Below are 27,423 nucleotides of genomic sequence, written 5' to 3'. Positions count from 1 at the left end.
GCCACCTGATGTGACTGAGGGCCACAGCTCTCTGTGGATGAAAGTCTTTAGAGAACCTCAGACGATGTTCCTGTTCACCGGCCAGCAGAACGATGTGAGGCTCTGTTTATTAACCTGTAAAATGGGGAGAAGATACCCAGCCCACAGAATTACCAGGGCAATCGTGTAAAGCCATGCATGGAATGGATCTAGCTCAGGCCTCACCCAGAAGGCTTGCTCAGAGCAGCTCAGAGGCAGCCGTAAGGAGCAACTTTGTCATCTTGTGGCTTGAGTGAGAAGCTGTGCCACAGGCCAGAGGCCTAGGAGTAGAGACAAGGACAAACATGGGACCAGGGAGGTCTCTCAGAAGCAGAAACAACTTCCTGGATGCCTCATGGCTGAGCGGGACTTGAACACAGCTCTTTTGACACCCACTCCTGTCCTGGTTCGCCGCATCTGGGCTGTACTTCCAGTTTGGAAAGTTTGTTTATAAAGAGCTGATTTGAAAGCTGGTTTACAAAGAGCCGGATTCTCACTCCAACCCCCATCCACCCACACACAGACAAAAAAAAACGCAAGCAATTTGAGTTGGATGGGAGCAGGAACTTTCGGGCAGTCGGGGAGCTGACTTTGAGACCTCAGCCTAGACAAGTTCGAGAGAGTCCCAGGAAGCTCGAAGCCTGACACCTGCCTGCTGGGCAGCAGCTGGCTCAAAGGTCTGCTTGCTTTGGCCAACCTTCAAAACACTGAGAGGTTTACGGAATATTGAGTAGATCAGACAGGGCAGCTGTAGTGTCCCAGACCTACTGCTCCTTTGAGGTGGGTGGTTGGGGGTCCCCAGCAAGGGTCCACATTGTACTTTCTCACATTCATCAGCTTCCACTTCTCACCGGCAAACCCCCTCATCAGACTGTTTCCTGTGCAGGAGCAGGGACATGGGGTGAGGTCAGACCTTTGAAACTTCCTCAGCAACCAAGACTGGTCCATTTAGAAACCACATCCTTACCCCACATCTTCCGGAACAAAACTACATGGACAATTCTAGAAGGACCCGAGAATGGGTATTGCCCAGTGAGGTTTTGTTGTTGTTGTTGAACAAATATGATACTTTTTTAACTCTTTGAGAATTTCATTTAAGTATACAATGTATTTCAATTATAATTATTTTTCCCTTCCCTTCAACTTCCTAGACACTCCCTCCACTCCTCTCTCCCTCCTAAATCGGTATCCTATGGTTTCTTTGTTCCTTTTTGTTTTGTTTTTATAACCAGTGGAGTTCTATTTGTGCTGCCCACGGAGGTGGGGCAATCCACTGGAGATTGGTCAATCTACTCGGGACTACTTCCCTCAGAGGAAATGAACTCTACCTCCTGCGGAAGGCCTCAACTCTCAGTAGCTCTTCAGCAGAAGCAGGAGAAGGAGTGCCATGGGCCTCTCCTTACTTCATGCTGGAATTTGGACTGGCTTGATCTTGTGCGGCCCTTGTGTAGGTAACCACAGATGCTGTGAGCTCCTGAGTGACCCGGTTCTGTCACGCCCAGGAGACACTGTCCTCCCCAGCAGTTCTGGGGGACACTCCTCTTGAACTTGCAGGGATTTGAAAGCCAGCTGGGCATCTCCAATCTCTAGCTCTTAAAAACCTTTCTGCCTCGTCTAACGTGATGTCTGAGTCACTCATCAATAGGACGTGTCAGTATTATATGGTGTGGTGCAGACGCTCGTTTGTGGCTGAGCATGCCACAGACACTTTTTTGCAGTTTGACCCGTTGTGAGCTTCTGCCTTAACCATAGTCAACTGCAGAAAGAAAACTCTCTGAGGAGGTCTGGGCCCTCCAGAGGTTCCTACTTATAAGTGTATTTATTTATCGCCTGTGGCCAAAGTCGCCTGGTGTGGCTTAGTCAGTATCTCATCTTTCTTACCTTTTTGTTTTCTTCTTTGTTTGTGGTGGGGGATGAAACCCAAGTCTGTGCACGTTAGGCAAGTGCTTCCCCCATCCCAAGCTGCACCTTAGCCTTCCCACAGAGCGGAGGGAATGCTCTAGGACCCTGCCCACATCAGCCCTTCCCATGAGAAGGAAGTGGGGGAGGAGGAGGAGGAGGAAGAGGAGGAGGAGGAGGAGGAGGAGGAAGCAGCCATGCCAAATGAGAACAGAATCTTGGCTCTTCGAGGTTAGTGGAAAGATCTAGACCTTTAAGTCAGTCCAGCCCGCATCTCAGAAGGCCCAGTTAAGAACATCTGGCGAGGCCATTTAAAAAAAAAGAGCCAGCCTTAAAAGCACAGGATCACACTTTTATGTTCCCCTCCTGGTTATAAAAGCTACACTTGCTGGTTCCAGAATGTTTGGAAAATGTAGCAAGCTCAGAAGAAAATGAAGAAAGGCTGCCTCATGAGGCCCCTGCCCGTCAATGCCCTCAGGGTAACTTTGCTTAATGCCCACTTGGGTTTTGTCTGGACCTACTCACAGTCTGTGGATTATACTGTACGGAAAATTTTCTTTAAAAACACTATAATAGAAGCTCAGTTTTAGAGGCGTGGGGTGGGGAGGGGAAGTTGGCTAGGAGTGAGCCTCTGTGTGGGGGTGATGGAACTGGGTAATGTTTGCAAGGACAGATATCTGACTATATACCTTGCCTTTGCAGAGTTTGCTCGATAAAATTAACATTCAGGACACCAATAGAACAGGCTCACTGCAAAGCTGCTAAGATACTTGGGTCTAGCCCTAGTGCAGTGGTGCACACCAGCCATCCCAGTGCTCAGGAGGCAGAGGTAGGAAGTGGAGGTCAGCCTGGGCTACACATTGAGTTCAAGGTTGACCTTAATTTCTGGTAAGAACTTTTGAAAGCTGGTAGTTTTCAAAAAGAAATTGAGGACTCCATTTCCTAAGTCCATCTCTGGCTTGGGTACTGAGCTCTTTCTCCAGCCTCGGTTGCAAAGGGGGGTCCTGTCGCCATCCTTCTCAGCATCCATTCATGCCTGGCTCCTGCAGGAGCAACTGACTGCTGGGCTGGGCTGCCCTCACTGGGAAGGAATGGAAACAAGGTTATCAAGTTTCACAGCAATCATTTAGAGTCTGGCAGCAGCGCTTAGACTCCTGTGATCCCAGGCGGGGCTGCCCACTTCATTTCTGATGGCGAGGGGCCATCATTCCTCCCTCCAGCCTCTGGGGCCTTTCACCATGTTCTTCCTGAATTCTTGGACAATTCTGAGACCCAGGAGACCCTGACTGATAGATAGTGAGCCTCCGAGAGTGTAGCCTGTCTGCCTGTCCCCAGTTCCCACTCTCCAGCCACCTCTGAAGGTGACTAAAGCATGCGGCCGATGCAGGCAGCCTGTGTAAGCCAAGGTCAGCTCACCTTGCTTTTCCTCTTGTGGTTTCTTTAGGCCACTAGAATCCCGGGCAGAACATCCCGAAAGGAGCGGACCCCCAGACGGAGTAGGCAGCCAGAGGCAGGGAGAGAAGGCCAGTTGTGTTCACCTCCATGGGTCTGGGTTGGATCTGCACTGTCTTTCTCATTTCCACTAAGACCCTGGGCAAGGCTGGATATCTGACTATAAAATGGGATGCCCCAGGTTAGCGGTGGCATCATTGTTTGTGACACCAAGCAAGCAACTGTGTACAGCTGGTACACAGCAAGTGTCTGGAGATTTATTCTCTCTCTCTCTCTCTCTCTCTCTCTCTCTCTCTCTCTCTCTCTCTCTTTCTCTCTCTCCCTTCCCTTCCCCTCCCTTCCCCTCCCTTTCCTTTTGAGATAGGGACACAATTATATACCTTTCTACACAGCGGGTAGAAGAGAAAAATAAAGAAACAAATAAAAATAACTTTTAACAGAACAAATGCAGAAGGTCATGGGTAATTACAGTTCTAAAAATGAAGCAGACAGCCAGACTGGAGATAAGGTCCAGAGAGGGCAGGTCCCTAATCAGGGTCACAAAAGGAGGTAGAAGCCAGGTGTGTCAGTGCCCCAGCATAGAGTGGGGCCCATGGCATCATGAAGGGATGCAGGCCCAGGGACTTACTGGGTTTATGTCCTTGAATGACACTTGAGATCTCTTTCTCTCTCTGTCCCCAGGTTGGTGGATGGCTTAGTCACTTTTCTGTTGCTGTAAAGGCACCATGACAAAAGCAACTCATAGAAGAGTTTGTCTGGGACTCAAAGTTCCAAAGGACTAGAGTCCACAGCCATCATGGCAGGTAGCGAGGCAGGAGGCAGGCTTGGTGCTGAGGTAGGTGGTAGCTGAGAGCTCAGTCTTACGTGCAAGAATGAGACAGAGAATGCCAACCGGGGATGGCTTGAGCTGTTGAAACCTCAAACCCCACCCCCAGTGACACACCTCCTCCAACAAGGCCACACCTTCTACTTCTTCCCAAACAGGTCTACCAAGTGGTGACCACGTGTTCAAACATGTGAGCCTATGGGACCATTCTCACTCAGACCGTGATGGTGGGGAAGCAGGGCTTGGCTGGTGGGTGGGGCTGGAGCAGTAGTGAGGCCTCAGGCCTGGGAAAGCCCTTTCTGTTCTACCCCACTGAGGATCCCCCAACCAACCCCCCCCCCTCCCGGCTCTGGGGCGTGACTTCCTCATTCCCACTGCACGGCTCTGCAGCACGCCAGCATGGTGACCCACCCTCCTTCACAGGGCAGCTGTAGGAGCTCATTTTCTCATTCTGCCAAAGTGACGGGGGCGGGGTGGCCTGCTCTGCGTGGACCTCAGATGGGAAGGACTGTGCCTCTCTCTTTGGCTTCAGATCTGAAGTGAGAGTTGAGAGTGAGCTGTGCCTTCTCACCTGCCTCAGAGTCTCGGATTTATTTTCCTCGGTTCCTCTTTGCCTGTATTCACAGGCTGTGGGAGATTAGGAATCTGGTACCTTTGGGTGCTGTCCTGCCTGACCCACTTGCCCTTTGAGGACCAGAAGTCAGTGTGGGAACTTCTCTGATAAGGAACCAGAGGAGGGGGACATCTGACCACACTGGGAAGAAGCAGGTGTAAAGTCTGAGTACCTTCCAGAACAGGCAAAGGCTGGCCTGAGTCTTGAGGTTAAAGTAAGAGGTCGTTGCCAGGTGAGGTGAGAGAGAGGAAGGCGGGCGTTTGGGAGGAAGGGACAACACTGGCAGAGGCAGGCGGTGAGCTAGAGACTGCTCTTGTCATGGTGGAGGTACAGACAGAGGTGGCAGGGCTGGGGGAGGCTGGTATCATACACAGCAGTTAGACCTAAGTTGCTGAATGCCTGGTGTGTCAGAGTAAGTTTGTTCTGGGGTCCTGGTGGAAGATGTCTGGTGTACAGAAGACCGAAGGCTGGGGAGGCAGAGAAGGTGACTGCATGAAGTTGGTCATGAAGTTGGGGAAAAGTCATAGGTGGGTGAGCTAGAGAGGGAGAGGCCATTGAATGTGATATGGCTGACGGCTGTTGGGGCAGGTGTCATGGAAGCTGCAGAGAGCATGCCACCATGGGGTCTGGCTGGGCTGTGGGGCCACCGTTGGGCAGAGGCAGGAGGTACAGGACTGGAAAGTTCCTGAGTTAGGCTGGGGTGAAGTGAAGGGCTATGGGAGTCAGCAGGGTCTCATTCACAGGGATCTGAAGGTCATAGTAGTGGTCACTGCTCCTGTCCACACTGTTACTGTAACTGTTCTTCCTCCCTGCTGTCCCCAACAGGACCCTTCAGCCCTTGACATGGCCATCCAGCATGCACTGGCAGGGCTCTACCCGCCTTTTGAAGCCACTGCCCCCACTGTCCTGGGTCAAGTGTTCCGACTCCTGGACTCTGACTTCCGGGGAGATGGGCTGAGCTTCCTCTTGGATTTCCTCATCCCTGCCAAGCGTCTGTGTGAGCAAGTGCGGGAAGCAGCCTGCGTAAGTTGGGGAGGGCCTGGGCTGTGGTAACAAGCTCCCTTAGGAGGCCTAAGGGCTGGGATTGAGGAGAGGAGATGGGCAAGGTGTGTCTCCCCAACAAGAAATATGGTAGATGTGGGGAGAGTTCCCAAAGAACTCTTATCGAAAGGGAAAAGCTACCTATCAGTTGAGAAAGAAGGCTACTTGACTTATGGCCCTCTTTCACCTAGGGGCCAATGACATTCACATTTCATCAACAGGGGGAGCGGAAATTCAGGTGTCCAAGGACCTTGCCTGGTCTTGAGGGACCAGTCTGGGTGTTGGCATGATTAATGGTACCAGCTGGCTCTGGTCCTGGTGAGGTAACTTCCACACAGGCAACAGATAATGTTCCAGAGTGTGCCTAAAGACACTGTCTCTTTTAGCACTGAAAACCTCTTGAGATTTCAGGGTGGCAACTCTTAAGGCAAAGTGGAGAACCAAACGTTTTAGGCAGTAGCGAAAAACAACTTAGTCCCCACTCAGGACATGAGTTGGCCCCAGTCAACCCACTTGAAGATACATTCTGCTGCTTCCTGCTTCTGCTTCTCTCCATTGACCAGTGGCCACAGTAACTCTAAAAAGTCCCAGGAAGGATCCTTATTGGCCAGACTGTGGTCATGTGTCCACAGCTAGACCAATCACTGTTGACCAGAGGAACTGGATATTAAGATTTACCAGACTCCTGAGTCATGTGTGTGCTCTCTCTGTCTCTATCTCTGTCTGTCTCTGTCTGTGTGCTGTTCTGTCTCTTTGTCTCTATGTCTCTGTCTCCGTATCTCCTGTTTTAGGACAATAGTGAGGTGATCACCAAGCAGTCAAACTTCTGGTTCCCCCTGCCCTTGTTCCTCAGAAGTTTGCCCATGCCCCTTAAGCAATTGTTACTTGCCCTGAGCCCTCTGCCACCCCAACAAGAGCCACACTACCAATCTAGGGGCCACAGCCTCTAGTAGGAAAACTCCCCATAACAACTGCACCCGAATGGGAAGAGTAGAATGCAGTGTCTCCCAGAAGCCTTTGCCCGTGGTCTCTCCATGACCTCCTGACCCTGTTTCACGAAGATCCCCCTCCTCACCCCTTTTTCTCCTCCTCCTGACCAGCCACAAAACTGTTACTTTGTTTGGCTGACCAAACCACAAGTGCAGGCCTGGAGATTTGGCGCAGTTGGTAGAGGGCTAGCCTACCATACAAAAAGCCCTGAGTTTGCATTCATTAACATTAGATGACGTGGTGATGCTGGCACCTAGCAAGTGGATGCAGGAGGATCAGAAGTTCATCTTCAGCTACAGTGTGAGATCTAAGCCAGCCTGGGCTACACGAGACCCTGTCTTAAAAGAAAAAAAAAAAAAAGCCAAACCCATGCTTTCCCTATCCCTTCCTTTCTCAGTGTCAAACTCACAGCCTTTCTGTGTCTTTATTTTTAATTTTGATTTGGTTGGCATGGACAGATTCATGCCACCTCAGAAAAGACAGGAACAAAGACTAACACACAGTAGGTCCTTTGCGGTCGGGTTCTCTGCTTCAAACTAGGTCTCCAATCACTGAGAACGTGGGGGATCCATGTTGCCTCTTTGAAGGTCTGCACCACCAGACCCAGGAGTGGGAAAGAGAGAGATCGAAATGGCAGAATGTTAAACTGCCAATGGCCATTTTTAACGTGACGGTCTGGCAAGGCAGACAGAGGTGGTGTCAAGTTTCCAGACTTCTCATCCAGTATTGTCACCGTGTCATTTTAACTGCTCAGCTTAAAAACCAGAGACGAGGGCTGGCAAGAGGACTCAGCCGTCAAAGGCTCTCGACACCCAAGCCTGGTGACTCAAATTCAACGCCTGGAACCCACACAAAGATGAAAGGAGAGAGGCCAGGTCTCAGACTTACTCTGTGACCTCCACATGAATGTTGTGTCCGTCATGCACACACATGCACACAAGCAGGTACTTTCAGAAGGGAGTGAATTCATGTTCCCTGAACCTCCCAAGCCTCCCGTCGGCTTTTCTGCATCCGTACTCGATTTATCTCATGCCTGTCGTGTTTTATTCAACTCCAATTTGCAGGTAGAGAAATCAAATCTCAGAGCAGCTCGGTAACATGTATAAATAACCCATTTAAACCTCAGACCCATGCCCTCCTGGCTTTGAGGGAAGGGGCTAAGGTTCCAGGTGGGTTGGGAGAAGTTTTGGGTAGATGGGGATGATGGTCATGAGCCAAGCAGGGTTGCCACAGAAGGCATCTGCTGATTAGAACTTGGAGCACGGGCCTTCCCTCCAGGCCAGGAGGCTAGCAAGCATCTTCAAGGTCAACACCGAGGGTAGGAACAAGTGACCTCACACACTCCGAGAGCAAAGGCCTCTTTGGTGCCTGATTCCGGGCATCTCTCTTGCTTTTGCCCATTTGACTATTTAAGGTCCTGTGTGGAAGAGGGAAGGAAGTTGACCAAAACTAAGGTCCCCTGGAGCCTGTTTCTCTGATGCTTCCTCTCTCTTTCTCTCTCTCTCTTCAGGCTCTCTATACGCACTGCCTCTTCCTGCATGAGGGCTGGCCGTTGTGTCTGCGGGATGAGGTCGTGGTACACCTGGCACCACTCAACCCGCTCCTGCTACGTCAGGGTGATTTCTACCTTCAAGTAGAGCCCTGGGAGGAGCAGTCTGTCCACATGACGCTCAAGTGTCTCTCCTCAGACCTCCGTGAGGTAGACAAGAAGCCTATTCCTGAGTCCTTCTACTCTCTGATTTTCACCCCAGAATGGTTGGAGGCCATCAACAATGACTTTGAGGGACGCCCCTTACACAACTGTCTCGTGGCTTCAGAAAATGGCATCACACCTGTGCCTTGGACCAGGATTACCAGTCCAGAGTTTGTAGATGACAAACCCCCAATAGTGAAGGTCCCTTCCTCAGACGGGGACTCCTGTCCACTAGAAGGCCTCCATCTGAGCAGCCCCCAGGAGCCATACCAGGCTAGTGACTTTGGCAGCAAGGGGTCTGTGACCCAGAGCTGGGATAAGGATAAAGGGAAGTTGTCTGGGGACAAGTATCCAGGGCTCATCAAGGTGGAGCCAGCAAGGTCAGGACAGATGGCCTTCAAGATAGACAGTGAGGCCAGCCAGGGCCTGGAGGGGGACTATGTGGCTCTCCTGGGCTTTCCCCAAGAGTTTAGAGGGCCATCTCCAGACAGCAAGGTAGTGACAAGATCCAGAACTAAGGGGACACCTTTGCTTGGAAGGGTCCCACCTCTCTCAGGGCCCCCTGAGGCACTTCCCTTGGGAAGATGGCCAAGTGCAAAGCCAGCAGGCTCAGGGGAGAAGCTCTGTAGTGGGGGCTCAAGGAAAAAGGCCAGACATAAAGCATTTGGCAACTCTGCAGTTCAACAGCCCCAGCAGCCCCATGCTAGCGTCCCGGAGAAGCTGCTGGCCTGTACTTCTGGCCTGGTGGAAGACATTGAAGAAGAACCAGCAGCCTCCAAGATGCAAAGGCCTTTGGGAATGCCAGAAGCCATGGTTCAGCTCAGGCCTGGGCCAAGACAAGCATTCTCTCCCCTCCTGTCTTCAGCTGGCCCTGTAGCCCCAGCGTCTGAGACAAACACAGAGGAGACCACACCAGGACATGGCGGAGCTTCCAAGCCTGAGGACTGCCTCAGTAAGAACATCTCAGGCCACGGGTCCCCAGCTCCTGGGCTCCAGTTCTCCTACTTGAAAGAACAGAGGGCACCTCTTGGGAACCCCGAGAAGGGCCAGCTCACCAAGCCTTGGAAGGCCCTGTGCCCCCTCAACTCTCTGCAGCCTTGCGGAGCCAAGGCCCCAGGAAAAGGTAAGAGCCCACATTCAGCAGGGCAAGGACCAAGCTTATCCCGGTGCAGGAGGCTCAGGCTGTGAGTTGCGGGGGCCACAGTGCTGTCCCAGTCTCAGGGAACTAAAGACGTCTCACTAGTGTTGAGCTGAGCAACTATTGAGGCTGTTTGGGGTCACATTCTAGCTTTTAGTCATGCTGTGTGACCTTGGCCAGACGCTTGACCTCTCTGAGTTTAGGCCTCTTTCTCTGCTGGGGATTTAACATCACAGAGCTGTTCTGATGGTTCAAAGATGTGCCAGAAGGAAAGGACTTAGCATTGCTGTCAGAGACCAGATCGTGCTATAAGCTGTATTGTCATTTGGATGGAAGAGAAAACGCTGTCCCTTGAAGAGTTTGTCTCCTGTTTAACATCTCCTGCTTCGTCATTTTTCTTCCCCAGATGGAACAACTCTCCCCACAACATCTGGCTCAGGCACACTGTCTGGGGAGCCGCCTGGCTTCCGGAGAGATTCTGCAGGTCTCCCAGGAGGAGGACTTCGCCTGGAGGAGTGTTCTAGGCCCAAGCCCAGGATTGTGACTCTGGGAGTCAAGCTTCTCCACTCCAGGATAGCCTGCCTGCCAGGTCCCAGGGTTGAGAGGGGAGTGGAAGGAGCATTCCCAGACACTGGCGGGTGAAGAGGGAGAAGGCTCAGGAGGTTGCACAGTTCCCAGCCAAAGGCTTGAGTTAGAGGAAAGCAGCGTCTAGGTATCCATTCAACCGTCTGTTCATTTGTCCATCTACCCAAACATCTATCCATCCATCTATCTAGACTTCAGTGAGGCAGCCAAGGCCAAGCCTGAGACAAACATTCTTGGAAAGGTTCCCACAAGGAAGGGACAGAGCAAAGGAAGGCAGGCAGAGAAAGGGATGAAGAAGACCATGGTCAGGCTCTGGGGAGGCTCTGAGGGATGGATTATACTACCTAGTCAGTTAAGCCATCAGGGTCAGTATTTAATGTCTAGGTCTGTTAGACATTAGCTGCAGGCTGATCCTGGGTGTGTCAGTCATTAACTTGGGGCTGATCCTGAGTCTGTCAGTCATTAACTGAAGGCTGATCCTGGAATGGGATGCAGGCTGAGCCAATAAGCTAGTATAGCTAAGGGAAAATCTTCAGGGACGGAGGCATCTATGAGGCTCTGGTATCAGTCCTTCCAGCCTGTGGCAAGCAAGCCCGACCCCCTTGGACCAGCCAGTGACAGCATCCATGCTGCAGGCCTTAAATTCCCAATTGGCTATTCAATCCCTGTTTCCTGAACCCTAGAGTCAGCACTGTTAGGAAATGAGTCCGATGTGATCCTTGCACCCACAAAACCTTCATTCTAGTGTTAGAGAAAATTCAAGGGGTCATTATGATTTAATGTAAAGGAAATGTCCAGGAACTGGGAAAACGTAGATAGTGGCCCTGGCCCAGGATTCCCATGGGAGAGGCCAGGACAGCTTCTGGAAGAAGTTTAGTAGTGATGGGCGTTGGCCATGGAAATGTTGGGAACAGTGTTTCTGAGTCAGGGAACAGCACTTATAAAGGTCAGGGGCCCCAAGGGCCACCGTGCGAACTGGGAGCTAACTGTCCTGCCTCCTCGCTGTTCCTGGACATCTCCTGAGCCCCATCTACCCACAGACCCTAGAGGGACCATCTGCCGGTGTCCCAGTCATTTGTTGACACTTGATTAACTTTTCCAGTGGCTATGAGAGCCTCCTGCATTGTCACCTGCCGCTCCTGCTTCTGTCTGACATTGATCACCCAGCATGGCCACAGCAGAAAGGTTTTATTTAGGGCTAGAGATGGCAAGGGCAGTGTTTGGAGCACAGGGGTCTCCTTGGTCCAGTACAAAAACAAACCAGGTGCACAGTGGGGCCTCCCACGTGAAAGGCTGCCTATTGCCCTGCTCCTGTCCCGGTAGCATTTGGTGGGTAAGCAGAGTCAGGCACCAGTCACATGGTTGACATGTCCCAGGACATCCAGCCTCTGACCCTTTGCTGCTCAAACTTGTGCAGGGACTGGCTCTCCCTTGCACCTCGTGGGAGCTAGAGAGAGGAGACAGGCGGGGCTGCTGGATCCATCTAGACTCTGCAAGCTCTTGGGTTTGCAGGGTTAGAACTGTGTTGCTCTAACCTCAATGCCTCAGGCGTCTGTGCTCTGACTCCATCCTGAGCCAATCCCAGGAGGCAGTGGAGTTGTAGGTGTAGCTTAATGCAGGATCCTGAGCCAGGGCCAGAGTTCTAGAAGGTGAGGAATACGGAAATCTTGCCTTGGCTGGATCTCAGTAGCTGGAGAGAGGAGGGTGACGCACACTAGGCAAGCAGAACAGCATGACAGAAGGTTAAACCAGCTATGCTAAGAGTTGTATAGGATGAGGACAAGGATGGTGCCCAGTCACCACAGCTGAATCCACTGGTCCTGGCCAAGTGCTGAACACTCCCAGGAACACTCAATCCCCAAAGAAACCTCATGTGGCCAGAACTGAATCTGTCTCATCAGATAGGTGAATCTCCAGCTCAGAGATGCCCAGACCAGCCCAGGAACACACAGCAAATGCGGATGTGAACTGGTCTGTGGGACCCAGAGCTCACACCCCAGTTTTGCTTCCTGGGGTGCATGCATCATACAGGCACAGCCCCCGAGGAGCTCGATGAGCGAGCGGCCCTCTGTGCTGAAGAAGGGTTCAGGGAGAGACTTTTCTCAGGAAGGGGCCTTGAAGCTGAGCCTTTGGAGGATGAATAGGAGTTTGGAAGTCACAGAAGGGGGAGAAGAAAGGACCTTCCAGGTAGGCACAGTGTAGCCAAAGGCCCGGAGAGTCGCAGAGGAGGCTCCTATGGAGGGTTACCCAGGATTGTCATTGTTCCCGTGTCCTCACTTCTTCAGGAGGAAGGGACAAGGTGGGGCGGCCGCTGCTTCTGGTGTCCACTGCGGAGGAAGCCTGGGAGGCACCATGGTGTACTGCCTCGGAGGTCGCAGATTTGCTCTCCTACTTATGCAGTGTTCCCAGGTAAGGGGATACTCTCATACCTTGACCGTTTCCACCCTCACCCCTCAGCCGAGTGTGTAATGGAGAGACCCCAGGTCCTCCCATCTACCATATTGTCAGAGCCAGCCACAGGCTAGGTGCTGGGGTGGCAGATGGGCTCTGTCCCTATAGCCAGGGCCTTCCCCAGGGCCTGTGACACAGGGGACATTCCACAGACACACAGCAGGGACCCACAGTTCTGACCTGATGGCGCACTGAAGTCATAGGTGAGCTGTTGATGCAGAACGCTTGGCCTGTTCCCAACACCGAGGGGTCAGCAGGCCTGAGAATATGCATTTTAGTAAGGTTCCTACTGAAAGCAATGTGGCTGACCACGTCTTTAAGAAGCACTGTTATGGTACAGAAAAGCCAAGAGGGTTGAAATCAGTTGGGAAACCAGGGTGGGAAAATGGCCACCGTCTCGGTGCAGAATTGGTCCTGTGGCTGTCAGTACCCTGGAATGTCTCCCCCCCCCCTACTTTTCTCTGTGTCCCTTGTGGCACTGACTTTTCTCCCCTGTGGCTCACCCTGTCCCCTCAATAACCAGGGAGCCTGGGTTGGGTCAGAAGCAAGTGGCATGAGTGGAGTATGTGCTGCCAACTCCTTTCGCGGTGCACTGCTTGGCTGCTCTGTGTCTCAGTTTCCCCGCCTGGGGTGGTCATAGCAAGCATGTATACCCCTCTCGCTCCAGGCAGGAACTGAGTGTGTTGCACTAGTGAGCCCACTGATCCTCACACAGCTTTGTTGGTAGTGGGGACACAAAATAATGTGTGCGAGTGACCAGGTGGTTTGAAGGCAGTTGGGGGTGTTTTTGAACCCCCTTGACCAGCAGGCTGGCACATACAGCCCACCAGACTCCCTCTGTACCCCTACTCCCCCACTGCACCCCTCCCTTGAAGCTACTGGTGGTGATTGATGCCGGGAAAGGGACCAAGACTTGCTGCTCAAAGTTTGAGGGCCCCGGGTTAGGGTCAGGGAAGGACTCCTGTTTGACTTAAGCCTATAGTTGGACCAGCCTGGGACTTGAGAAGCAGCCATTGTCCACCCCGTCCACTCTGGTGACAACAGCAGGGGGCGTTGCAGGTGCAAGGGGCTAAGTTCAAATTCAGAACCACCTCTGGTTGTCTGCCTTGAGGCTGTTAGAACTCCTCACTTCCCTGGAACACTGCATGAATTATAGTAGTTACACCAAGTGGGGGGGTTTCCTTCTGGCTGTCTCAGCTGCCTACTGTTCTTGTTCCTTTCTGGCCTGCTTGTCCCCCACGTCCCAATACCACCCCCCCCACCTTCAAAAAGCTCCTTAAAGGAGAAAATAGATTGTTCTGAAGCCGTTTAATTAACTTGTCTCATCTCATTGGGAAGAGATAGGTCACATGACCCCATCAGGCCCAGTCATTGGCCAAGGAAGTTGGGTTACTAGTGCAGCCTCTATAGATGGGAAGCCACACGTGGGAGCTGGTAAATTCTGAACAATCTGGGGCCCTGCCTACACAAAGAACTGGTGGGGGGTTTCATTTACTTTTTGCTTGGAACTCTGGGAATGGAATGCAGTGAGGCTCACACACAGCCTCTGAGCCACCAGGCTGTCCTTGCCCTGCAGAACCTGATTTCTGTTTTCTACCCTCAGATTGGAAGATAAAGCCAAGGGGCTTCTGGTGGTGATTGATGCCAGGAAAGGGCCCCCGAGACCTGGTCTGGTCATCGCCCTGCAGAGCATACAGGTGAGTGTCAGGTAGAGCGCCTTAGTCTAGCTGGTCTTGGGAGTCCCCCAGGGGACTCTGACATGCCCTGAGCCTGGTGGGCTTAAGGTTGGCATCCCAAAACCCAGGCAGAGTCTTTCAGTGGCAACTGAAAAAGCCCCACAGTCAGGCTTCTAGACAAAGGATGCTGGCTGGTTCAAAATATCAACAGAGGTTAAGAGTGGCCGCCGTGCATCCTGGGAAGCAGCTGCTGAAGGAATGGCTCCCTTCAGAAAGTGCATTGCATTGGGCTGAAAAGGGCTCAGGGCTACGGAGAGAGGCAGAAGTTTAGAGAGAGAGAGAGATGGGGCAACATGTGAGAGACACACACAACAGGGACCTTAAAGAGAAAGGGGGCTTCTCATAAAAATCCAGAGAGGAGCTTCATTAGGAGTGAGGATGAGAGAGAGAGAGACAGAGACATAGACATAGACAGAGACAGAGACAGAGACAGACATAGAGAGAGAGACAGAGAGACAGACATGCACACACACAAAGAGGGAGAGAGAGAGAGACAGAGAGACAGACATGCACACACACAAAGAGGGAGAGGGAGAGACAGAGAGACAGACATGCACACACACAAAGAGGGAGAGAGAGACAGAGAGACAGACACGCACACACAGAGAGAGGGAGAGGGAGAGGGAGAGGGAGAGAGAGAGAGAGAGAGAGAGGGAGGGAGGGAGGGAGAGAGAGAGAGAGAGAGAGAGAGAGAGAGAACCACCATGAGAGAGATGGGCAGAGGAGTCTCTTCAGAGAAGTCCCCAGAGCAAATCCCTCTAGCAATCTCAGGAACAAGAGAAACACCAGAGCTTTATAAGTTTGAAGAGCTGATGGGAAGTTTTACATCATGAGATTTAGCTCAATATACTGTGCGAGACAGAGAGCAAGAAGAACCGGGCACCGCAAATGAAAATCAAGTCTCTTAACTCTCTGTCCCACAGAGAGCTGCAGGAAGGTATGGCCTGGTCTCTTCTGGCTGTGGGAATCTCACCTCTCAGGAGTGTCCACAGCCTTAAGGGCAACCCATGTTCTAACAGCCAAGAGCCCAATCTAGCTGCGGGTAGGGCCCCATCCAAGGGATCAGAGAGTTCCCCCAACCCTATTTCTGTGCAGTTCCTCCTAGAAGGACGTCATTTTCTCAAGGCCCCGCTTCCACTAGGTGGCAGCATGGCTCCCAGTAGCTTGCAAACCACAAACAGTCATTTGATCCCAGCAGGACATAGTGAGAGAAGTCCCAGCAAAAGTTTCTTAGTGTATCATTAGTCCTGATTGGCTCAGATGTTCTGGGAGAATACGGGGCTCTGATTGGTTCAGCCTTAGGTCAAATAAATCCCGACTAGCCAGTCTGGACACTCTAAACATGCCACATAAGTTCCCACCTGGGGACCACCCCAAGCCTCTGCATGTCCCCTGGGGAGGAGGAAGCAACAGAGGGAGGGGCAAACAAAGCGGTCCTGAGGAGGCTCTCTCTTCACAGGCTCTGCCTCCGGCCTCCATCAGTAAAGTGCTCCTCCTGGGGGAGAAGGCGTCCATTCTCCAGTTACCTGTACGCTCTGTCCAGGTGAGGAGAGACCTGGGCAGCAGGGGCAGGGGCTGGGCTGGAGTAGAGCCGGGCAAAGGGGTGAAGAACTGTATGATCAATCCCAGCTTTGAAAGCATCTACCCCAGCCTAAGAATCGCCAGGGAAGCCATCCCACCCTCTGCAGGAGACATTGTCACATGTCCTCTCTTGGAATCCCAACAGTTCTGGTGGTCACTCCCACAGGGCAAAGATCAACTTGAAAGACTCCATCTAGGCAGTCCTCTCCTTTACAGATAGGTTAGGTATAAGATCATCCAACAGCCATCAGAGAACTGCAGTCTCTGATGCTCCGGGACCCGCTCTCTCTGCATTTCTCCCCCTGATTGATTCAGACACAGCAGACTGTGTGAGGACTGTGAGAGAGCATCCCGTCTGACAAGGGTGGGTGTGAGCACTAACTCTGCCTGCTGTAGGAGGTGATTCTGGAGGCTGCCTTCCTCTAGGTTAGAAAACAGGCGTGGGGACCAGCGAGATGACTCAACCGGTAAAGGCACTTGCAGCCAAGCCTGACCACCTGAGTTCTACACAGGTGAACTCTGAACGTTGTCCTCTTACCTCCACATGTGCTCTGTGGCAGCTGGGTGCGCACACGATAAAAAACAAAACAAAACAAAACAAAAAACAAAAAAAATTGATTAAAACAGAAAAAAGATGCGGGGAGAGTTGGGCATTGCCTCTCAAGCTTAAACCTGTCTCCAATATCCAGATTGGTTGCCTGGACAATAACTCTTAAATCCAAGGGCCAGCCTGCCCTGGGGTAGTACGTGGGTGCTGTGGTAGGACTTGAGTGTGCACACCTCTTGGGGGATCCTATCCAGGTGTAGGCTCTGGCTTAGGACTTCCTATGGGGGCTGGGATCCTGCAATTCTTTGCTCGGAGGGGATGGCGGGGCTGCTGACTGTGAATGACCCCTGGAACATCTGGGATAGCAAATGAGTCCATCCCTGTACAGTTCGCCCCACTGTGGAGCCTTCATGTTGGGAGCTGTTCCAGTTCAAACCTTAAACCTTGCTCCCTGACAAGTGCCTTCTCTATGTCTCAAGGGACACTTATGATTTGGTAACCATCAGCCCCTAGGAGGGAACAACGCTGTTATGGGTCATTTGAGAGCAGCGTGAGAACTACATACATTTCATCTCAGGGACAGCAGTGCTGAGAAAGAGTTCTGGATGAATGAGTGCTGCAGTCGATTGATAATGTCTGCCTTGAACAGCGACTTGGAAGTAGGAGTATGTGTGACTTGTACATATGTTCCATTCCAGAATCAGGGTCCAGGCCAAGTGATTTATTAAAGCTTCCAGAGAAGACTCACTGCTCAGAGCACCACTCTGGGCCTTCTAAAGGGGAGATGTGGAGCCTGCACAGAGATTTAAGCAGGACCTGCTATGGCATCTCTGGAGAGAGTCCTCTGTCCCTCCTGACTCTCCTTTTCTCTGCAGGTGGAGGTACTGACCTCACTGAAGGCTCTCAGAAACCACGTGGACCCTAACCAGCTGCCGGAGGCTCTGGAGGGCCCCTTTCCCTACCACCACAGCGAATGGGTGCAGTTCTTCCAGGTGTCTACCCTCAGAGCCTTCAATCTCCAACCCTTCTCCTCTCCTCTTCCCTGCCCTGCCCTATGGGTCTCTCAACCCTGTAAAAAACAGGGTTCAAGAACAGACAGTCATTCAACAAACATTTACAAGGAAGGCCCAGAGTAGTCCCAGTAAGGCATTAGGCTTGAGGCCAGTTTGCTGGATCCAGTGCAGGTCTGCTCTGTGACATTGAGTGAATTACTCACCTTCTCTGAGCCATGCTTTCTTTGTTAGTGAAGTGGGGAATGGGGAGGGCAATGAAGTTGCCTTTCTATGGGATTTTTATTAATGTGAGGGAAGAGCTTGGAAGGGTCTCCGGCACACTTAGAAAGCTTTGTCTGTTGTCAGCTGCAAGCAGATTAATGGGCATCCACAGACAGACCACACACGGTGGGTTAGTATGCACTGCCGCCTACAGGGCAGGGAGGAAACTGCTCCTGGCTCCTTGACTTCCTCCCACAGGTTTGGTGTCCTGTTTAACTTGGGAGGCCATGAGGAGTGAGGCAGCAGCCTATGGAATACTCTATTTTGAAGGCCCACCCACGGCCCCTCCACCCACTGCCTAGTCTGGACCGCTCAGCTAAGGTCTAGTGTTCCCTTTTGCACTGTGGCATGACCAGCAGCCCCCTGCCTCTCCCCACAAGGTTCCAGCCAGGGTTGGGGGCAGTCACCTCTCCACAGAGAACCTCTGTCTCCTCGGACAGTCTGACAGGTGGCTGGTTTTCTGCTGTTTGTGTAGGTGATCTTGTTCCAATTGTTTTGTTTGTCAGTGGCCCTGGGGTGAGGAACCCAGGCGAGCTGGGCAAGTGCTGTGCTCTGAGCTTCCAGGCCCAGCCCTTGTTTGTCTGAGACAGGGTCTAGATACATAGGCCAGGCCATGTAGTCATATATTCTTGACTTACTTACTCTGTGGTCCAATTGGCCTTACACTCAAGAGCTGCTACCTCCTCAGTCCCAAGTATTGGGGTAACAGGACTGCACCCTCATTTCCTGCTGCGTGAGGCATAACTGTGGATTCAACCACCATTGGGCCAAAAGTATTTAGCTGGGCACAGTGGCAGAGGTTTGCCGTCCATCCCAGCACCTGAGACATGAGGACAAAGAGTTTAAGGTCATCCACGAGACCCTATTGCAAGGAACTAGACAGACAAACGCAGAGGAAGTAACCAGTGAGCTGGCTCAGTGGTTAAAGCACTTGTCATGTAAGCCTGGAGACCTGAGTTCATCTGTGGAGGTGAAGGGAGGGAGGCATCGATGATGCCCAGGACCCTCTATAGACTTTCCTGTGTTACTAGTCTGGAAACAAAACAGTATAGTTTTCAGGGCAGCTTCTATCTGGCATCAGGTACCTAAGTCGTCGCCAGCCAGTTTTTAGTCCCCAGGAAGTGTGCATGGTTCTACATGATGGGTCTTAGGCATCCTGCCTTGGTGTCCTGAGGGAACCTGGAGTCACCCACTTAACATGTAGAGGGAAGGAGAAGCATGTATTCATATTTCAGTGGTGTGTCCTGTTCCCAGGCTCCAGGTTCCCTCTCTGGAGGCTTCCCATTAACTGTGACCTTTGAACTTCAACTTTCAGGCTGTCCCTTAAAGGGAAATCTTACTGGGTGATCTAGATGGCGATCATGATTCTGGCAAGCTCTGGGCTCTATACTAAATCCTGTACACAAATCAGCCCATCAACCTTTCATCCGGCTGTAAAACATGCACTGTAGAGTCCACCTCTCAGAAATACAGGGAAGCCCAGAAAGGTTAAGTAACTCACCTGTGGTCTCACAGCTAGCTGATGGTTCACAGGGCCAAGGGTACTTCTCTAGCCCACCCTCCCATTTCCTTCCTACCCCTTCAGTAAGGACCCACAGGATCTGCGAACAGCTCAGGCCTGTCCTCTTTCTCCTCTAGCCCCTGTCCCCCCACTCCAGACAGCACTGGCTTGCAGTAGCAGCACTGTGGCTTGGGGACTTGGTAGATGTTCTCAGACTGCCCCAGAGCATCGACATAGCGGTGGGGCAGGGTGGGGTGGAGGTGGGAGGAAGACTGGGGCATGGGGGAGGAGGTGCATGGTCCAGAGCCGTACTTTCACCAGCTCTCCTGATGGTTCTGATGTAGTGTAAGTTCTAGAAACGCTGCCTGGTCCCTTCCCGTGTCCCCTGGGGAAAGGCTTCTCTCCTCTCGGTTCCCTCAGGCTGAGCCCTGCTCTGGCCTCTGTCCTTGCAGAAGCTGGACCCGTTCCTCACTGACCTTCACCAGGCCTCAGCCCTGCTTCAGGCTTCCATCCAAGAGTTTGAGAAGGGTGAACCCCCTGGTGGGGTGGAGGTAAACCTGGAATACCGGGTGGGGAAGCCACAAGCACACCTCAGGCACCGGGAGGGGACGCTTGGGGGATGGGGTGGGGGACCCTCTGGTTTTCACTAATTAGTTTTTAGCTAATAGTTCTTGGGCATCCACCATGCACGCTGTACTAAGGACCCCAGCCTGAGGAATTGGCTGGCCTGTGTCCTGGTAAGGGTCATGGTGCAGTGGCAGGGTGTCCATTTAAGAGATAGTTATGCGGGATTGGGGATGCAGATCATTGGCGAGCAATTGCCTAGCATGCATAAGACCCTATGCTGAAAAAAAAAAAGCAAAATTAATTAATTAATTAATTAAGCAAGCAAGCTGGTACAAACTGTGCCAGAGCCGTTAACATGAGACTGAGTGAGAAGAAGATGATGTTTAACCGCGGCCTGAAAGAGTATGTCTTTGAGGGGAAATGAACTCCAGGCAGAGGGCAAGCATATGCCCTGAGGCAGAGTGTAGCTGCTTGTCTGTGGTGCAGAGTAAGGGGGAAAGATAAGAAACTTTTCTCTGAGAGGTGGGCCCAGGGAGCCAGGCAACAGAGCCCAGGGAGTTTGAAACAGGATTATAAGGTACACCCTTTGATGTCCCTTTTTTTGTGACTACAAGGAAAACCAGAGGGCATCAGAAAGTTCAACCAAGAGTCCGGGGTTGGTGTTGCAGAGAGAAGAGGGAGCTAGAACCAGTGAGGTTACCATGGTGACAGGAAGGTCACAGCCTCAGGAGACATGTTAGAGACTGAGGACAGACTTGCTGGAGATGCTTGGATGCAGCTGGGAAAGTCAGGCGCTCTCCCTGTGGGGATCCTTGGAAGCTGGGGAGAGGAGATTGGGCCTAAGGACACCTCCCTCTGTTGGCAGGAGGCTACCAGGTGTCTGAGCAAGTCCAAGGAACTGATGGAATCTGTGCTGAGGGACCCGGGCCTGCTGGCCCTCCAGAGGGAAGGTGGAACTACCCTGGCCAGCTTGCAGCAGGAGGCCAGCAGGCTAAATGCTAACCCTGATGTCAGGTATAGACACCCAGTCTCCCCTCCTTCACTCCCAGTCAGAGTTCAGACGTGGGGCCGCCCTGTGAAGGGAATACTTAGGGTGAGTCTAGGGAAGCCATCTCCCTACCCTCTGAACCTTGGGGTAACCTCATCAGCCCCTCCTTCATCTTGGCTGACCATCTGTAGCCAGGGGCAGGCATTGAAGGACTTCTGCTCTGGTCTCCTCCCTCCATACATGGACCACTCCCTCTTCTGCCGCAGACTCTGGTTCAAGCCCTTCAAGGTCTGTCTCATTTGGTCCTGATCTGCTCATGCCACCTTTATTTGGCTGGAAGAAACGGAGGCTGAGCACTGGGAAGTAGTAAGGCCCAAATGAGCCAAGGCTGGGACGGCTGGGAAGCTAACCCTACGGGCTTGCCTTAAGTTTATGCACACAACCAAGAACAACTTACACAGTGAGCTAACATTTGAAACATATGTGCGCACCGTTCTAAATGATTGCAAATATTAACTCATTTACTTCCTACTTGTGAGGTGAATCCTTTAGTTACAGCAGAGGAACCTGAGACTTTAAAAAGGTTGACTGTCTTAGGATGGTTCATCTGGAATGTGGTGGGGCCAGAAATCGGATAGAAGCTGGTAGAACAGATCACCCTCAGCTGCGCCCCCAGACTCCAAGTTCATGCAGGTGGAGCGGGAAAAACAATGGACTCTGGTACCAACAGAGCCATCTCCTGCCCCTCACAATGTCCTATTGTTGTTACCCATCCATCATGCCCCTGCCTGTTTTGCCCAGCCGCTCTTTTTTTTTTTTTTTTTTTTTGGTTCTTTTTTTTTCGGAGCTGGGGACCGAACCCAGGGCCTTGCGCTTCCTAGGTAAGCGCTCTACCACTGAGCTAAATCCCCAGCCCCAAGGGGTTTTTTTTTTTTTTTTTTTTTTGGTTGCCCAGCCGCTCTTGACTACCTCAGGTCCCTCCAGACCTTTGACCTGGAGTTCCACCAGGGGGCGCTGTGGGCTCACGCTCACCGTGGCGCCTCGTTGTTCTGTGCCCATCCCTGCAGTCCTCATGGCTCGCACTTCCTTCAGGAGTTTTGGACTTTCTTCTGATGTAGGACCATTAACGAGGGACCCTTGAAAAGACAGCCTGTCCTTCCATCATCTTTGTCTGAGAACTGGCTCCCCAGGAAGGGGTGGGAGACTCCAGGTTTCTCCCTTCACCATGCATCGGCACGGGAGAAGTCCCCTCCCTAGCTGCTTTAAGTCCTCTGGTTTTGGCCATTTTAAAAATGCCTTGCAGGGCAGATGGGCCCCGGGTTCAACGCCATCCTTGGCTACACAGGAATTCGAAGCCGGCTTTTGACCCTCCCTGAGTCTCGATGGGAGACAAAAGTCCATCACCGGCTATCTTTGCCACCCTGTCTGCACCTGTCCCCTGCAGAGGCTGGGAAGATAGGATGTTCCAAATGTGTGAGCACTGCCCAGCTTCTTGTGCCTGACACTCCACTGAATGTTTCTCATGAAAGAGGGAAGGTCCCTCTGGCTGACCAGAACCTCCTGAGCAGCACTAGAAAGTTCTATGGCCTGGACCTCCTGCCAGCCTGGGCTGGAATGTTGATATTGAGCTCCTGGAAGTTCCTGCTCAGATCACTTTCTGCTCATAGCCACTCCAAGAAGTGGGTTCTGTTACTATGCCCACCTTTCGGATGGGGAACCAGAGACCCCCAAAGTGGTGATGTTGTGCAAGGACCCACGCTAGCAGGTAGCAGCGCTGAGATTCGGACTCAGATCTACCCAGCTGGCTTAATACTCTGCTGAAAAAGAAGGGAATCATTTCAGTTCCTGTAGCACCTTCAGGTTTGCCATTGAGGTCCAGAGAAGGCAAGGGACATGCTCTAGGTCACACAGCAAATCAGTGACTGGCAACCAGCTGGGACCACAGATTAGGAAGGCAGGGCCTTGCCTGATGAGAACACAGAGAGGAGCATCTTCTCACCCTCTTCCCCATCCCAGGGACCATCTGATGGAGGCTGCTGCCCTGTACAACCTTGTGGACGATCAGCTTCATGTCTTGGTCACTGCGTCCAATCAGCTCCTCCGAAGGCTGGAACTCCGTGTCCGCCTGGGCCACCTGGAAACTGCCATCCACCAGGTAAAGGGGAGGCTACAGGGTACACGGCGTTTTACAGGGGTCACTAAGTTCTGGAGTTAACCTATCAGGTTGGCAGGCTGGCTTTGGTGTTTGGGGCAAGGCAGCAAGCAAGCATTGAACCCATGATTAAGGTATAATCTGCGTTTATTTATTTATTTTTTAAGATTTATTTAAGACACTGCAGCTGTCCTCAGACACACCAGAAGAGGGCATCAGATCTCGTTAGAGATGATTGTGAGCCACCATGTGGTTACTAGGATTTGAACCCAGGACCTCTGGAAGAGCAGTCAGTGCTCTCAACCACTGAGCCATCTCTCCAGCCCCTAAGGCTGTGTTTATTGAACACTGCTGTGTACAAGCCCCACACTAGAGTATTTGTGAATGTCCTTGTCTTTCAGCAGGGTCCCTTAGGAGGGACAAAGGCACTATGGGGATTCCCCACTACACATGGGGAAACGGGGGAGGGGGGCAACATATGCTGCCGACTGTGGTTGCCCATCTGAAGTCTGAGCCTGGAGCTGTTGCTAACCCTTCACTTGGCAGACACACCAGAAGAGGGCATCAGATCCTCTTATAGATGGTTGTGAGCCACCGTGTGGTTGCTGGGATTTGAACTCAGGACCTCTGGAAGAGCAGTCGGTGCTCTTAACCACTGAGCCATCTCTCCAGCCCCTAGCCTTGAGTTTTCTGAAGACAATGGAAGTTCATAGGAGTTTGTCAGTGTCCCCAGAGCAAGAACGCCTCATTTTCTCTCATGGAATACTCTGACAAGCAACCCGAGGCGGTTTCTTCTGCCTCACAATTCAAGGGTGCATCATGGTGGAGTAGACAAGGCTCTTGAAACAGCAGGACATATCACATCTATAACCAGGAGTACACAGTCCAGGATCCCAGCCAGGGAATGGTGCCAGCCACAACTGGTGTGTCTCCCACTGCAATCACCAAAATCAAGAGAAGCCCCAGGGCCTAGTCTCCTAGCTGATCCTATGCTATGTCAGGTTTAAAGCTAGCACTAACCATCACAGTGTCAGAGGACTTTTTAACCATCCGACTGCTCATAGCTACCCCATTACTACCCATTAACTGAAGCCGGGGACAGCAGTGACACAGTGAGTTCTTGGGAGACTCCCTGCCACTGGCAGGTGTTTCTCCAGACCCAGTTACATACCCCTAAGACAGGGAGCTCACCCTCCATCCCCAAGAGACCAAGCTTTTATGACCAGGTGACTGGAAGTGGTCAGACTGACACAAGTCCTGCCTTCCTGTGACCTCACGCCATCTTGGTTTCCTCTCACAACCATACAGACAGAGGGTCTCCTAGGGGTACGGTACTCACAGAACCATATTGCCTTCTGGGTTGAATTGAGTGAGGCCATTGCCCTCCTACATTTGCAGAACGCAACCACATGCTCCCCCCCCCCACATTCTCCTGCCTGGCCTTTCGAGGGTTTCCATCCAGGTCCGTGACTGACCGAGGACAAGAAGACGTGGGCCCCCTCAAGAAGTCAAGGGGTCAGGGAGATGGTTCAGTCTGAAGTGCTTTACCACGCAAGTCCAGGATCCTGAGTTTGATCTTCATAACCTACGTAAAACGCTGGGTATACCGGTAACCTTGGTAACCTCAGCAGGGAGGCAGCAGAGGCCGAGACCCTCGGGGCTCACTGCCTAATTGGTGAACCCCAGAGCCCAGTGAGAGACCCTGTATCATAGTTAATTAATTCATTAGTTAATTAATTAGTTAATTAATGAATTAATGGTGGGAGGCTCCTAAGGGAGCAACTCTTAGGTTGACGCCTGACCTCTGTATAGAAGTACACTCACATATGCATACCCGCACACACACATACACACACATGCATGCACACACCCATGCATCTGTACACACACAAGGAAGTAGGCAGTCAGCCTGGTATGGCCCCTTAACACCGCATCACACTTAAACCATTGCCTTCTGCCCAGGTCAGTGACTGGATGCGGGGAGAAGGCAGCCGGTGTCTGCAGGCGCTTGCTCCTGTTAATGTATGTGCAGGGACAGTGGAGAAAGTCCATGCCGACTTTGAGGATTTCTTCCTGCAGGTTGCGGTATGTTCTCAGACCCAAGCCACTAAGAGGGCATTGGGGTGGGGTGGGCTAGGTCCTGGATGCAGGGGTGGGAAAACACGAGGGAGGTTCCCGGGGCAGTGGTCCTTCCTGGACCACACAGAGCCATCATCACCTTAAGTTCTGCCTCCTCCAGGAAGTCCTCCAAGACCAAGTACCAAGAAGTCAGAACCCCTGGAAGTTCTTAAAATGCAGGTTCCAGGGCCCAGACCTAAGCCTGCTGGGTCAGCATAGAAAAGCCAGTCAGGGGTATCACATTTGTGATAACACAGGAGGCCTTGGCCTGTCACCACTCTCGGGAAACTCTGGGCACTGTGTCTAGCCTGGACACAGCAGAGAGGGCTGTTGGGGACCAAAGCCTCTGACCCAGGCTTGAATGTCACAGAACCTTCCAGAAGACTGTGAACTTCCAGGTAAAGGCTTGGACTGTGGGACGTATGACAACTCCTGTGCTAACCTTTGGCCATGGGCTGAGCTTTGCAGATGGGGAAGCTGAGGCTCGTGGTCCAGGAAGGCTCCTCACTGCTGGGTGGATGCTCAGGTGGGAGCTGAGCGTTCTTTTCCTTCTCAGGCCCAGTATCGCCAGGGCCTGGAACTGTCCAAGCAGGCGGCCCAGCTGGGCACTGCGGAGGAAGGGGCAGGAGAGACAGAGCTCCCAGACCTGGTAGCCTTCGCCTCCACCCAGCAGGCCTTCCAAGCCAGGCTGACACACTTCTACATGGCAGCCGAGAGGCAGCGCACTGACCTGGAGACCCTGCTCCATCTCCACCGCTTCAGAAGGAAGGTGAGTGAGCCTCCTGGGCCATCGGCACCAAGTTCTGTCCTCCCGCTGGGGTGGCGCAGGGCTGGGGCGGCCTAGACACAACACAGCGGGCCTTGTGAGAGTCATTCCCACAGTGGGGAGAGGGGAAGGGAAGCTGAGTTGGAGGCAGGTGTGAGATGAGCCTGGGTCCTTCTCCAGGAAAGGAGGAATGGCAGCAGCTTCCCTTACCCAAGCAGGCAGGGTGAAGGCAGAAGTGGTTAGGTTAGAAAGGACAGCCACCGGAGTGCACACCCTGTGAGGGAGTACTTCACACTTGTGTGTGAGTCCGGGCCACCTGCATTGCGCCCAGTTTACAGGAGAGGAAACTGAGGCCCAGAAGAAGTCAGTTACTCAGGATTAAACAGTGGCTGAGTAGGATTTGACTTCCAAGTTTCACCTCCTAGATCCACAGAACCCCCACTCCCACCCCCATTTTTCTCATGGAAAAACTGAGGTCTATAAAAAAGAAAAAGCAGTCTGGGAGGGCTGGGACCCAGCTGGACAGGAAGCCACATGGCTGCCTTGTGCCCTCAGCTGCCCCTTGAACTTGCCAAGAGGGACAGAGCGTGGGAGGAGCTTGACCCCACCCCCCAGCTGTTGGCTGGCTAGGCATGAAGGGACAGATTGGAACATGGGGATGCTTCAGGGGACAGTAGGAGGGACCCAGACAGCTCACACATGCCTGAGGACCCGGAGGACAGGGCTTCTCTGTCTCCTCGGGTTAGGGACAAGGCAGGCAGATGTCAATAGTGGCAGTGAAGGAACACCCTGACCCCTCCCCCTCCATGGAGAGCATGGGACGGCATAGTCCAGGACTTAGAGACGTGGGCCACCTGTGGCCACGTAGGCTGTGGGACCTGCACAGCTGTCCCCACTGCTCTGAGCCTCTGCTTCTGTTGATAATTAAAATGGCTAGTGCTGATGTTGGGTCCCCAGTGCCAGGCTCTGTGCCAATCTTTGTCACACCCACCTATGCTGAAAACAGAGGTTGGGTTTGAATGTATTCCTGGCCGTGCGGTGGGAGAAGCAAATTTGAGCTGGAGAGAAGGCTCAGTGGTTGTGAGCACTGGCTGCTCTTCCAGAAGACTCAGGCTTGATTCCCAGCATCCGTATGATGGCGCACAACGGGCCATAACTCCCGTTCCAGGGAACACAGCACACTCTTCTGGCTTCCCTGGGCACCAGGCATGCACGTGGTGCATAGACACCCGTCATGCAGGCAAGACACCCATTCGTGAAAAGTGAAATGATTTTTTTTTTAAGATAGAAAAACAGACTACATGTGAGGAACCCCCAGGGTAATGCATCTAGAGTCCAGGGCATCTGGAAGCCTCTCTTTGCCCAGTGATTGCTGCCCACTTCCTCCCTGAGATCTTCCCAAATCAACCAAACTCCCTAGCATTGAAGCCTTTGGGCCTGCGGGTCCCACCACCCGGCAAGCTTTCCCTTGGCCAGTGGTGCTGAGG

At 52.4% G+C, this 27,423-nt stretch overlaps 1 protein-coding gene across 4 annotated transcripts in view; it reads left to right on the top strand.

Annotated features, from left to right (window-relative positions):
• Kiaa1755 (KIAA1755 ortholog) overlaps positions 1-27,423 on the top strand; it is a 33,312-nt gene that overhangs the window by 3,128 nt on the left and 2,761 nt on the right. For 2 of the 4 annotated variants that reach the window (NM_001430470.1, NM_001430471.1), the window contains 12 exon segments: positions 5,634-5,831; positions 8,350-9,655; positions 10,077-10,259; positions 12,541-12,664; positions 14,310-14,403; positions 15,902-15,985; positions 17,446-17,562; positions 19,798-19,896; positions 20,778-20,926; positions 22,917-23,055; positions 25,015-25,137; positions 25,727-25,939. In NM_001430470.1, coding sequence (NP_001417399.1) covers positions 5,634-5,831; positions 8,350-9,655; positions 10,077-10,259; positions 12,541-12,664; positions 14,310-14,403; positions 15,902-15,985; positions 17,446-17,562; positions 19,798-19,896; positions 20,778-20,926; positions 22,917-23,055; positions 25,015-25,137; positions 25,727-25,939 — 2,829 coding nt within the window. 4 annotated transcript variants of the gene reach the window in all.

The sequence above is a fragment of the Rattus norvegicus genome, chromosome 3 (genome assembly GCF_021556685.1).
Source record: "Rattus norvegicus strain SHRSP/BbbUtx chromosome 3, alternate assembly SHRSP_T2T, whole genome shotgun sequence".
Classification (NCBI taxonomy): domain Eukaryota; kingdom Metazoa; phylum Chordata; class Mammalia; order Rodentia; family Muridae; genus Rattus; species Rattus norvegicus.
This window is presented reverse-complemented; position numbering and strand designations above follow the sequence as displayed.